We start from the raw sequence: 13,989 nt of genomic DNA, 5'->3' as shown, positions 1-13,989 counted from the left end.
TTTCAAATCTTACTTTTTAGTAATGCTTGGTAATAAAACCCATTAAATTTTCAGAGTGTGTGATAGAAGTGGGAGATAAATGGATTATTTTGAAATGGCTGGAGGAAAACATATAATAGCCATGTCTAGTTTTGATTTAGCTTTCACTTACCGTGCAAGACCAAGGATGCTGTCAGATTAAGTACCCTACTCTCTTTAAAATACATGAAATGTTGTCATCCATGTAATTGTGTGACAGGCTGGAAGTTCTTGAACATCTAAATTATATTTTTTCCTTGTTTGCCTCTTGAAGTGAGTAATAGTAGGGTGCTTGGGTTTTTTTGCAGATAACCTTTTTCATGCTGCTCTCTGCAGTGTGTGTGATGCTGAACTTGGCCGGGTCCATTCTCTCCTGTCAGAATGCTCAGCTGGTGAAGTCCCTGGAAGGATGTCAGCTGGTGAGTGATGGAAAACACCTTTGCTACCAAGGGCAAGGATTCTGTTCTTCATCTGTTAGGGTTTTACACACACAGTCCTGTGGTGGTGTTTGCAGGGGTCCCAGGACGAGGGAGGAGACAAGAATCTTGACTCCATGTTTCAAAAGGCTGATTTATTATTTTATGATACATATGGTACTAAAAGAAAATGATATATTAAAACTATACTAAAAGAACAGAAGAAGGGATTTCATCAGAAGGCTTGCAAGGAATAGAAAAGAATGGAATGATAACAAAAGCTCGTGACTCTCAGGGAGTCCGAGCCAGCTGTACTGTTACTGGCCATTAATTAGAAACAACCAACATGGCCAATCAAAGATGCACCTGTTGCATTCCACAGCAGCAGATAATTATTGTTTTTCTTTTCCTCTGAGGCTTCTCAGCTTCTCAGGAGAAAAATCCTGGTAAAGGGGTTTTTCAGAAAATATGTCCGTGACACACTCCTTTAATTTCCAGTACAGTAGGTGTTTAGTAGAGCAATCTATATGTGTTACAGCCTAAAAAAACATTTTGGGAGACGTTGAAGTGCTAATGGATTTAATGTTTCACCACCTCAAAAAGTAACTTTTAATGTAATAAGGATTGACTTCTTACTGTGATGGTAAAAATGATGCTTCAGCAGAATGGGTGGAATTCAGGCCACATCAGAGCAGTGTGGTGGTTACCATTTGATGTCAGCAGGATCAGGATTCCCTTCCTCCAATACTTGTCCAGGCAGTGGATTTCACAAAGGAATGCTTTGGTATGTGTGTGCTAATGTTTTGTTTGCCAACCTGAGTTGTTTTACTTTTTCATTTCCAAAGTAAATGAAACTTACTTGTGTTAAAAAAAATACAGAACAATACAAATTAACATGATGTGGCATGCTCTAAATTATATGGTACAATTTACCTAAAGTCTTTGTGTTTTTATCTCAGGAAAAAAATACATACACATTGAATTTCAGCAGATTTTCTGACTTCAACTTGCTAAGATGTCTGCAGAAGTCAACTCATGACTGAAATATTTGAGTTTAAGTAATAAGTGTTCAAACTGTAGTTTTGATTTTCAGAGCATGATGAAATGCCAAGTAGCTTTGCCACAGTGTGTTGTACTCTATAAGGTCAAGTGAATTTAATTGTGGCTGTTTATCATATTGTAACTGTTTAAAAAAAAAAAAAAGGCAACAGTTTCTTCTATCCAGACCTCACTCTTTAGGTTTTCCTGGCTCAAAATCCCATTTCAGTCAGGCTGGGGACATACACATGAATATATTGCCTAGCCATGTTGCAGAGCTCATATATGTGGAATTCTAGAGTTCTGTTCTCATAGGCCACCCTCTGGGAGGGATGCACTGGAGTGAACAGCACTGCTTTATGATTAAGCACAGGATTTGACTCAGAAGGTGGTGATGTATTATGCTGAGCATATTTAGTTACTTTATTACCATTTTTCACTCAAAAAGGAAAAATCCCAGTTTCTTAACAGCTTGTTCCAAGTGTATATTTAATTTTAATTCCTTAGATGGCTCTCTTTAGTTCTGTAGATCTGTGTAATCCCGCACTATGTGACTGGTGTACATTATCAAGTCTAAATCTTTTACTTGCCTCCTAGGATACAAATGCACTCTCTGAGGGTGCAGCTTTAGGAGTCAAAATCCAGCCTTTGCAGACATGTGGTCTGAAATGTAGTTAACATCCCATATAACTGAACCAGTAAATTTCCAAGCACAGTATACTAAAAAAGTCAAATTCAAAATCAATTCTGTTTTAGTTCTGGTCTTTCTGTCAAATTCATTCATGGTGAGTGCATGGCTTTAAAAGTGATAATAGTATCTACTGTATTATGGAGTTTAAATTCAGCAGTGCTTCACATGTAGTGTTGTTATTTGAAGAAAAAGAACGAGACACAGTCGTCTTATTTTGCTTTAAACACTGGGGATTTATTGTAGATTCCATAAGATGTATTTCTGTATGAATATGAGAAATGTGCTTGCCATATGTTAGCATTTTGAATGTGTAATTTGTGAAGTTGGTATTTGTGCCCTTTATCCTGCAGCTTAGCAACATGACAACACCAAGGGGAAAAAGGGCAGTAGCTTTAACTCCTTGTTACAAAAAATTAATTGGATTTTTTTTTCCATAATTAGCTGCAGATCCTCTAGCCAAAACCTCAAGATACTGCTTTAAATCCGTGAGAGTCAGATGTGTACAGAGAAGTTACACACTCAAGCTGTTCATTAATGTGTATAGGAGAAAAATTTCTGTATAGGAATTTCTTTCACAAATAATGGTTCTCTAAAAACTATTCTTTGAAAATATGGGTAGAGCAATTAATATACTTTCATTTATATTCTATTACTGCACAAGACAGAATATGGTTTTTTCCTTCATCTATACATTTTTTAGTTGAGTTTACCTGTCTTGTAAGTCACTTATTAATTTAAAAATAAATGCTGTAGTTTTAATCAAATTTAGAGGTGATTATAATTCAGAAAAGTAGTGATAGTGAAAGGTTACTTATATACTTTTTTTTTTTTTTGGTTGTACAGCTGAAATTGGCCAGTGGTTACAGTAACACATAAAGGAAGACTCTGCTTTCCCCTGAATTATCTTTAGCTGGAATAGACAGAGCAAGGAAAAGTGAAGCAGGTTCACAAAGAGCTGAATGGCAGAGCCCAGGTCCAGAACTGAGGTTTATTTGTATTCCATTTTGCACTGGAGTTAAACTCAGGTCTGTGCATATCAAAAACCAATTTTTAAAATTCCAGGAAAAAGAATATACTCTGTTTTGTTCTTAGTAATCTGTCAGTTTTTAATCTTGATATTTCCCTACAATGCAACTTTATCCTTACTGAATCCTCCCATTTTCCCTCTGCGTAAGGTACTGGAATTGACTGAAGTTCCTTCCCCTGAGTACGCCTGTACTTCACTGCCTTCTTATCAACTTTGGAACTCTGATACTTCATTTTGAAATTTTTTCTTCCCTTTTTCATGTTCCCTATAAAAACCTCTGAAAGCTAATTTAGAAGAAGAAGTAAAAATCTATTACTACTTTTACTGGAAGACTTCCCTTTGTATTAAGGAGATGGTAGAATGCAAAGTGACAGTGCTAACTAACTCCTGATTTGCCCTGTTAGGGGAGGGTGTGTGTGCACTTAGCAACCAAACAAGCAAACAGGCTTCTTTCCAGCAGCATTGACACAATTTGATTAATTGATACAGATGAAAAAAACCAAAACATAAAGCCTGTGGGAGTGTGTGCATGTATTTGTAATAACTCTGGAAGGTCCTTTCCTTTTTTAATTCTGTGCTGTATGAAAGTCAGGTTTTAATGGGTTTTATGGCGTTTGAAGTAACAGTACTGCTTTTTGACAAAACAAAATGAACTTGCAAGACAATTTATGCATATAGGCAGCTCTGGCTGATGTTTGAAATCCTAAATATGGTTTGGATGAGGGTGTACTGTGCAAGTGTCATAAATATGAAAGCACACAAACTCTGCTGTGAGTACTGACTAGCATGAGTAAGAATCACGAAGTGGGACACAAATATGCACAGGATGGTGGGGGAATGTGCAGGGGATGAAATGAATGATGCTTTATTCTTGAGCTCTGTCAGCCAAAAAGAGATTGAAACACAGATAGTTTTGGAGGCACTGCTAGTGTAATTGTGTCTGAGGTTGGCAAACACCAGCCCAGCAGCTGGAGGGAGTGATCCCAACCCCTTCTCCCTGTACCAGTGCAGATTTACTGTCACTGCTACGGTCTCTGTTTATGGAGCCACACAGAAAATGGCCTTTGAGGTGTGATTTGGGCTAACAGTAATCCACTTCTCCTCCTTCCTTCCCAGATAAAAAAAAAAAAAAAAAAAAAAAAGGTAATTTTGGCACTGTTTAGGTCACAGAATAGCTGTATGAACTCTTGATCCTGTCTGCACAAGTGTGAGACTGCAGCAGGGCAGGGAAGGGCATTCTGGAGCAGGGGCTCAGGAGAGCTTTCAGCTGCTGCATGGCTGAGAACACAAATGCAGTGACACCTCCAGCCTTTGCCCTGCTCCCCATGGCAGGAACACAGCTCAGCAAAGAGGCCACTTCACAAACAGGGAAGGAAAATGTGCACAACAAGGCAAATTGATAAAAATTCTCCAATCTGCTAGTGAATCTTGGCTGGTTTTGAATATGCTATGATTCTTAAGATGGCCCTGTGTTTTGCAAGAACTGCCATATAAAAAATTAGCTTTTAACTAATTTTAAGAATTAAATTAAAAGAAGAGCTACTGGGTAGTACAAAGTTATGGAAAACCTTTAGAATGAATTGAGAATCTCTCATAAATGAGGAATCTTGACCTAGCCTTTTGAGCCTTGTCTTTGTGACACCTGATCATTACGTGTGATACAGGTGGCCCTGGGATCTGTATTTCACATTAGCAATGCCAGATACATGGCATGAGGCAGTGCCTGTCCTTGCTGTCCCACTAAACAGGGACAGCAAGAATCAGAATAGATGATCTTGCAGTAGAAAGCTTTGTCTGAAGTCCATTTTCCTCATTACAAAAACTTGTTAGCAGCTGAAGCTGATATTGATTTGCCAGGTGTAGCCTTCTGGCCCCTGGCTTTGACACAGCTTTAAATTCAAAGTGTGAGTTCCAAAATTCCTCAGCAGCATTTCTCAACCCCTGAACCATTTCCAGAGAGTTTTGGGAGCAAGACCTCCCCAGTGACAGCCAATACTTTGATTTTATATCGGCTTGAAGAGCTGAGGTCAGCTGATCATAAACCATTTAGTTGGGTTTTGCTCAGATAATTTCACCTTTTAAAAGAAACTATTAAAAGATTACAGGAATTTAAAAAGAACTGTTCTGAAATTGTTCAAGCTGCTTTGTAGTTAAATTGTATGCTAATGAGAAATACACCCACAACTATCATAGAGGTGAGCAAACTATGTTTTTTCTTTATTTCCTTGCAGTGTATGGCATAGGGTATGACCAGTTTCTGTGAGTTGCCACAGACAATTATTTCCAGTGTTACCTTGGAGAATATGGGAAATGGTGTAATTTACATACCCAATTTTTTCTAAAGCATTTTACAAATTGTGCTGGCTAGAGGGCAATCTGGAGTCTCAGGAGCTGAAGTCCCCTGAGATAGCTGCTGCCCTGAGCATGCTTTCATCACAGTAAGAAAGCATTCAGTCTTTGGTACCTCATCTGGAGAAGCTTATTGTGTTCTTTTAATTGACTCTTAGTTTTGCTCTTCCATCTGCTGGCCTGGTCACCAGCATGTAAGGAGAGAGCTACATAAGCCTGATAGGGGTAGCACTAAAAAATACATAAACATATAACTTTTAATATCATATGAACAATTTAAACGTTCTTTGAGGTCTAAGAAGTAAGTAAATGTTCTGTTTAAATGATTCTATGTATAAGGCTGTGCAAGGTAATTCCACAAGGAATGCTGGTACCTGTTTTTGTTCAGGAAATTGGCAACATCCTAGAGAGAATTTGATTTAAAAATAACAAATGTGTATTTGTATTAGGTTGAAGTTTTTTTGTGGACTTGTGTCTGGAAATTTTGGGGTTTTTTTAATGCAAAAGAGTAAGTAACAGGGTGATTCAGATCTCACCACTCAACAACTGTGCTTCCATCTTTACCTAGGGGAATAAAGGACTGATTTGTGATCATGACTCCTTCACATATTTTCTGACCTCTTTCTGTTATTTTTGGTTTTCCCACATTGGGTATGATTTTATGTTTATTCAGTTGAGTTACTCTGGTTTCACCTGCCCCCACAAAGCAATTTTTTTTCAAAAAGAGGCATAAAAGGTAATGCTTTGGACATTGAATCCTCTTTCTGTATTTTCCCTGTTTTAAAACTTATATTAGCCATTGGAAAACATTCTGCTCCAAAGGTTCTGCACAGGGATTCTCATTCTGCATTTAGTAGTCATTGCTGTAACTGTAAATACTATTTTTGTGAAGTGTGTTTCTGTTGATTTTTACTTTTTCCGACCTTTTCTTTTCTCCACAGATTAAATTCGACAGTGATGGTGTCTGTGTTTGCTGTGAGATGCAGCATCAGACATCAGGCTGCAGTAACCTGGGAGAAACACTGAAACTGAACCCTCTGCAGGAGTGCAATGCAGTGAGGCTGACCCTCAAGGTGTGTTAGGAGACAATTAACTGATTGTTGCAGTTTTATCTTAGCAAAACAAAGTGTGTGATGAGGGGAGCAGCAGCTGCTGTTCTCTGTCGTCATCCACCCTAACATGCCAAAATCCTCTGCATCACAATATCAGCATTTGTCTGGGTAACTGCTCTGGTAAGGATTACTCAAGAAACAGAAGTTAAAACTGGCTGTGGTTTCTGCTGGAAGGTGCAAGAACAGGCATCTTTCACTTTGCTGTTCTGAGGTGGGGTTTTATGATGCCATGGTGGATGCAAAGAAACACCAAGTGTTGCAGAATGATGAGCTATTTCCTGATGTGAAGGCAGCCACGTTACTCTGGGAGAGAAGAGTGAGTGTTCTTTCTGGGTGATGCTGGAAACCTGCTTATAAACTGCCCTGCAACACTGTAAGAAGGTTAAATCTTGTAGCATTTTGTGTTACAGCTACCCAGATGAAAAATTGAGAGCAAATAGTAAGAATATTGTATGTGAGTGAGAGCTCAGTGTGATTTCTGCCATCATTGCTTCACTTCATTATCACCAAATGGGAAGGCTCTGATGCTGTGTTGTTTTGAAAAATAATAAGGAATCAATGAAAGAACTGCTCAGAAAAAGGAACCCTAGGCTGAGAGGCAGATATTGATTCATTCCAGGTTTAGTTGCATCATCAGCAGAACTCTGTGTCTGTGACTCTCAATTTCAAAGTATGTATTTTAATAAAACTAATAGAAAATAGTAGAGGAATTCATTGTGAGAAGGATTTAGGGAGGTAGATTTTCTCAGGTGGGTCCTGAGAAAGCTTTAAAAGTTTTATTGGTATTTGAAGATATATTTTAAAATTCAGAATGAGTAGAAATCCTGTACAAGGTATGTAGTAAATACCTAAATGTTCTTCAGCCTTGTTAAGAAAACGAAAAGAAAAGCTGCCACCAAGTAATATGGATGAGGTAGAATTTAAAATATTTTTATATGGCCCCAAAATAAAGTAAGAACTCTGCCTCAGGTTTTAACGAGGATGATAAAGATTAAAGAGCAAAACCACTACTAGCAGGAGTTTAATAAGTGGAAAAGAAGCATAACTTGGCATTGCTGGTCAAAACATAACAATAACAGTGAAATGTATTACAAGAAGGTAACTTCTGAGAAGGACATTCCTCAAAGTATGACAGATGCAGAAACATGAACCTGTCATTCAGGAAAAGCTGACTTGCTAATCCCATGAAAATAAAGATTGAGAGAGCATATGTTTGCTTCCTGTAAATATGTCAGGAAGGTAAACTTTAATGAGAAGGAAAACAACTGTTTATCTTTGGAGGACCCTGTCAGCATATGAAGTGAGTAGAAGTGACATATGCTGAAAATCAAGACAAGGATTCTAACCAATACAGCCATCAGAATACAAGTACAAAATTTAATTTCTTCTAGGATATAACTCAATCATTTATAAAGGGAATTGACATATCAACTTACATTACAAGAAAATGGGTTTAAACACAGCAGTTCCCATGAGTATAGTCTGAGTGCAATTTTAATTATGTTCAGAACTTTTCATCTAAGAAAGGGTAGTTAGGAAAGTAACTTTTTCAGAAAGTTTTTTACATCTTTTTCAGTTTTAATTCTACGTTTGCTTTCAACGTGGCTTAGCTCTGATTCCTGGCTGTAAATTTAAGAACAGAAGGTAACAGCTGACAGTGATAAGGATCTCCCTCTTTAATTACAGTTAACAACTACAATGTGATTTTAAAGAAACAGATGTTTTAGTACCAAAATCTCAATTGTATTAATTGTTTGAGGAGCCAGAGGGAGAGAAAATGTAGAGAACCAGAGTTAAGATTATACATTTCATGTATAACATTATGTAGGTTTCATGCTCCTCTTTACTGTAGGTGGGGTAAAAATCTGGTGTTTCCTCTAAGTCACCTGTGGGGTTTTGGTGGAAGCAGCTGTGCAGTTCCATTGTGAACAGAACAATCCAGCACATCTCACCTGTCTGATCTTGTTCCCAGGCAGTCAAACAGGACAAGGAAAACCAGCAGTGGCTCCTGGTCCTCTGTATGTTAACTGAGCCTTGCATCATATTGAGTTGGGGGTTCATAATTGCTTTGAAAAATCTCTAAATTTATTGTTGTTGTTTCTGCAAGGAACCATCTCTATGTGCTTTTTTTGTAAATAATCCTCCTTTTTCTCCATTTCAAGCCCTGAATAAACTACTCAAACCTTTTAATGGGGACAGAGGAACTACCACTGCAGTATGTATGGTCCCATAAATGCACATCTATAGATACAAGTATTGATTGCAAATGCTGACAGATCTATAAGTGCTGATTTCAGAGATTAGTTAAATAGTGCGGTTTCAGCACAAAATTATATATTTCAGCAAAATGGACAAAAATCCTGTGCTATTTCCCTGTTGTACTGGGGTCTCAGCCCACTCAAGGGTGTTGAATTGTAGGGTTAGAATTACAAATACAAGGTACCATACTTGTAGTCTTGTCTGCACACCCCAGTAAAAATAGCAGCTGCATGAGTTGATGGACTGCCATGAAGATCTGCAGGCACCCAGGTGGGATCCATCTACCCTGTGTTACAATGGAGACACTGCCTGGTTTCTGTATTTCACTAGGAGATGTGGGGTTTTTTCAGTTTTCTGCATTGGTAGCTCCTAAACTGCCCCTGAAAATAAGGTTCTTTGCTTTCCTCTGGATACTCAGGAATAATCTGTGCTTCTAAAGGATGTCAATGTTCTAGTATCTTGATTTCTTTTTTTTTTTACAGTAACCACACTTCTAGAACAGCTTTGTCCTATATTAAGAAGTTACTTGGTTTAATTAAAGTCAAATGAAGGCACCAGCAAATCCTACCTATTTACAAAATTAGTTAAGAGTTTAAAAGGTTAATTAAGAATCAGGTGTCCAAAAAGGAAATTATGGCCACAGATGAGATGGATTTAGGATGCAGTTTCAATAACATCAACTTAACCTGTTCTTCTGCAGGAAGTGGATGAAATTTTAAGGAACTGAGTTTTTCTTGTCATGTTAATTAAAGTAAAAAGGCTAAGTTTTTCTGACATGTTTCATCTGTGAAAATTTTGTCTTCTTTCTAAACTCAGAGTATTCTTAATTTAGGATATACATGCAACATTTTGAGAGGATGAAGTTAGGTATTTAGAAGTTTGAATTATTTTGTAACATATTATTGCAGTCTGATACTGACATGCAAGAGGGGAATGTTATGCTGTTTTGGTTCAGTAAGGACACAGTTGAGTATTTTTAATTACTTTTAACAGCTCACACAATCCAGAATACCTGCAGACACGTATGTGAGTTTATAGATTTGCTGTTCATGTAATTACTTCCTACTTTATCTAAGGTGCATCTGTAGAATGCTTTTGTGACTATCAGGCAAGGAGAGAAGCTGATTCCCTTCTCTGTCTTCAGCATAAATATTTGGTTTGGAGCTGCTAAAGTTCAAGTACAATATAAACAGTAAATGTCTCTTTCAGGTTTCTGGTTCCATTCATTAGTTAGGCATCTCTATTAAAGATTTATGTAGCTCAGGGCTCTTGAAGTCTTCTGTGTGGATACTTTGTTTCCTTTCCTCTCCTTTGAATCTGAACCTATTGTTACTGAGTTTCCTGATAACCAAGTCTACTCATAGATTTAATATTTTTTTCATTCTGAAGAAGATGCTTCCACTGGCAAAACAGAGGAGGATGGTTCCTAGCACATTCTTTAGAGTTATGAGAACAGTCTTTCCTCAGTTTTACTGTGAGACCAAATGCAATCTTATTAATTTTACTGAATTACTTACCTGAAAGGCTTCTTAAGCTACTTAAAATTGGATTAAGCTTAGCACAGAATAAGTAATTCCAGATCAGATTTTTAAATGCTGGATTTGTTTCACATTTCTTTACAGTCAGCTGAAAATATTCTCTACATTCAGAGTGTATTTACCACACCAAGACCATCAAAAATAGGGTGGGTCAGGGTGGGCTTTGTAGTCTGAATAGCTGAGCTACTTTTCCTTCCTCATACTTCTTTCTGTTCCTAGCTTGGACAATGAGTGGATATGGTTGTAAACTTCTCTCATGGCTGAAAAGGGGCCTCTTTGAATGACTGGAGACTGTTTATTCCATCCTTGTCCAGTTATGTTATGAAACCTAAGCTTTTCAGGAGTCTCTTACTGTCATATCCCCAGTGCTAAATTTAATGCAGACACCAGAGTTGGAAGGTGTGCAAACTTGAGTGCATACAGAGAAGATTTTTAAGTAGCAGTGTACTGTGCGCTGCTTCTTAAAAATACAATAAAATAGTGAATTATACTGTATTTTCAAACCTTAAATCTATTTTATGAAGTGTTGATCATCTCTCCATTTACAATGCAATGTGTGGTTGAGACCCATTTGACTCAGAATTAATACTTGAGCCTTCCTTGTGTTAGAGCAGATATTTTTCCCAGTGTTTTTCTAGATGTATCCAGTGAGAACAGCTAAAGTTATATTTTGAGTTAAAAGGATTGTTGTCCTTGAATTCTTGAATAAAAGAAATACACTGACACTAATTTCATGGGTGAAAAAGCTTTGCTGCTCATTATCTCTTTTCAGGATACAGTAGTGTAAGAAATGAAGCACCATAATTGAAGTCAATCAAGGAGAAAGGAAATCATCTCCACAGCGTTGCAGCCATGGAGCTGCTGTTAGCCACTGATGGCTGGGGATGCTGAGATCCCTGTGCTCAGGGCTGCTGCTCACAGTGCTCCTTTCACACATCAGCAAGCTGATTTTGCCGCTTTCATCGTGTATTGGCTAAAGTCTCAAAAGTGCCAAGAACCTCAAAGACTACAAATCTTTTATTTCCACAGGAAAATAATCTATACAGCCAGCAAAATGTGTTGTAAAGAGAGCTGTCAGTTCAATGCTGTTGAGCAGACTGGAACTCATAAAATGAAATGGATGTACTTTGTGCCTTTCTAGAGCAAAACAGGTTTAAATACACTTTCTCAATTCTGTGTAAGCAGCACAGCTGATTAATTTTCTGTATAGTACTTGGCAGAGTGAATGTGTTGAGGTAATCGTGCTTCATCTGTGTGGTGTGGTCTGTACTGAGTGACAAATTCTCTGCTTTGATGTTCATGTGTGTAACTTCATTTCCAGTACAGTTATTGCTGTGAAAGGAAGGAGCAAGAGAGTGACTAAATATTTACCAAAGTCTGCATTTGAGTCGAGTTTTGAAGATGTGCAGACATTCCTGTTTTAGCCTGGTTCACTTAATGGTTTTGAAAGATAACTGATATTAGAGACAAATGCAGTTATAAATTGGTTTCTAAGCTGAAGGAGCTCTATGGGTATGGCCCACCATTAGAGTGAAGTGATACTATTCCAGTTCTGCTTTGTATTTGCCGTGATAGGAGGTACAAATGATGTTCTGAAGGACAGAATTTCAGGAGGGTGAGCACACGTGCAGTGAGTGTTCATTGGTTAGAAGGGACCAGCTCTGCCAGCGCACCCATCACTGGCTGATGGGATTTGTGCCATTGTCATTTTTCATTTTAGATCCTATCTCATCTCTTTGCTTCTGTCAGGTAATTGCATGTGCTAACAGCTGTTCTAAATTGCTTTGTTAAATGATTGTTTCTACAGTTGAGTTATCGATGTGGCAATCACCAATTTTTTACTTATTCCAGTTTGATACCGTCTGACTGCTCTATCACCAAGTAGTTTGATGGAAAACAAAGAAAATCAGTTTTTAGGACAAATTGCTTTTTGGTCATATTGCAGTATGAGTTTTTAAAATTATATTCTCAATTAATTATATCTTTAAATTACATTTTTTGAATACAAAATATTAAAATATTGCAATTAAACATTCAGATTTTAAATAATACTCAGGTTTTGTAATGCATCTCCTATCGTAATCTGTTCTGTAGGATTTTGGACTACACATTTATAGAGCATGCATTTTTATACATTTATGTATTGTTTTAATTGTGTTAGTAAAGGAAGAACTGAGGTGCAGCAGCACAAAAACAGTGTCAAAAGAATAATAGTGAGAACAGCTTTAATTAGAAAAAAGAATAAATAGCTGTTCTGTCCCTAAGTTAGACATATGGGAAATGATAGTATGAAGATTTGAGAATGCACAGGTATCATGTGGGAGTGCACAGGTGTCCTTTGGGAGCACAGCACGAGTCAAAGGTGTCTGTTATTATGGAGGGAAAGCATGATAAACAGTTAGGCAGGTGCTGGCACCATTTGTTTGGTAATTGTTTAAGTTGTAGTATAAATGGAATACTGCAGCCATGAAATCTTACTTTTTTCGCTGTCAGTATTAAATTTTAGTTGTGCTTTTAAGATTTAGTGAGGGACCTACTTGGGAAAATAAGTGGCCACAGAGAAACAACTCACAATGCTGCCTGGCTCCTGTGGGTGTATGCCTGGGCTGGTCTAGGTGTGGTTCCAGGCAATTCTGACAGCTGATTCCACTCTGAAGGGGATTTGTCCCCTCCACAGCTAGCGAGCTAAGGTGTATGAAGAAAATTGTATATGTAACCTGTGGAAGAATAATTCTCCCTAGTACATTTTATTTAGTAGAGCATTAATTATCATATAAATATGCTGAAGAATCAGAGTTTTATCTTAAAAAGATAAAGCATCTAAGAGAAAATTGGTTCAGCCATTTCTGAGGAGCAGAGAATTGTATTTTGTACACACATGTTGTGTGTTCTGATTACTGTTCTGGTAGATGTCAGCAAAAGCTCTGTTACTAAAGCTCCCTGATTTGTATTTAGTACAGATTTCCTGCTCCTTTAGACACCTATAAATGTAGCTGGCTGGGGCTGTGGGGAGTTAGATTGGCCCTGTTGTGGTTACTGCTTTTTCACAGACATTTCCTAAAGGACACCTTAATTGTCATTGCTGGTTGCAGCTGCTGTCTGTCAGCACCTACCCTGTCCTCCTGGCAGTGTGCTTGGCCATGCAGGGCTTTAGTTCCTGCTCACTTTTTATCTATAGCTGAATAAATGAGTGTCATGGACTACCTAATTATTTTTTCTACAGGGCACAGGGAGTGAATTTCCTGAAAATGGTAAATTGCCTGAGGCTGATTAATGTTTGGGGAGGGTGGGGGGAGTGGGGGGCAGAGGAGAAGGGTGGGTTGTGGCTTGATTCCTGTTTGAGTTGAAACAGACTTTAGGATAAAAAAGCCAAAACAAATAAAGAAGCAGTCTCGCTTTAAGAAATATCTGGTGGTGGTGAGGCCTCCACAATCATTGCTCAGTTGTTACTGTCTCTGTTGAAATTTTAGACTTACAGTGTTTTAGATGTCTGCTCCTTATTGATCTTTATGAACTACATAAAAACTCTGCATCCCTGCAT

General features: G+C 37.8%; 1 protein-coding gene across 1 annotated transcript in view; it reads left to right on the top strand.

Moving 5' to 3' along the window:
• Nucleotides 1-326: 326 nt before the first annotated feature.
• ENTREP2 (endosomal transmembrane epsin interactor 2) overlaps nt 327-13,989 on the top strand; it is a gene marked incomplete at its 3' end in the record, with an annotated part of 36,329 nt that continues 22,666 nt past the window's right edge. Inside the window, exons 1-2 of the mRNA XM_084213849.1 lie at nt 327-437; nt 6,481-6,612. Coding sequence (XP_084069975.1) covers nt 339-437; nt 6,481-6,612 — 231 coding nt within the window. The 5' untranslated portion in view covers nt 327-338. The remainder of the gene's footprint in view (nt 438-6,480; nt 6,613-13,989) is intronic.

Source organism: Fringilla coelebs (genome assembly GCF_963513975.1).
Source record: "Fringilla coelebs genome assembly, chromosome: 12".
Classification (NCBI taxonomy): domain Eukaryota; kingdom Metazoa; phylum Chordata; class Aves; order Passeriformes; family Fringillidae; genus Fringilla; species Fringilla coelebs.
The sequence above is the reverse complement of the archived record's forward strand: the minus strand, read 5'-3'. Positions and strand labels throughout refer to the sequence as shown.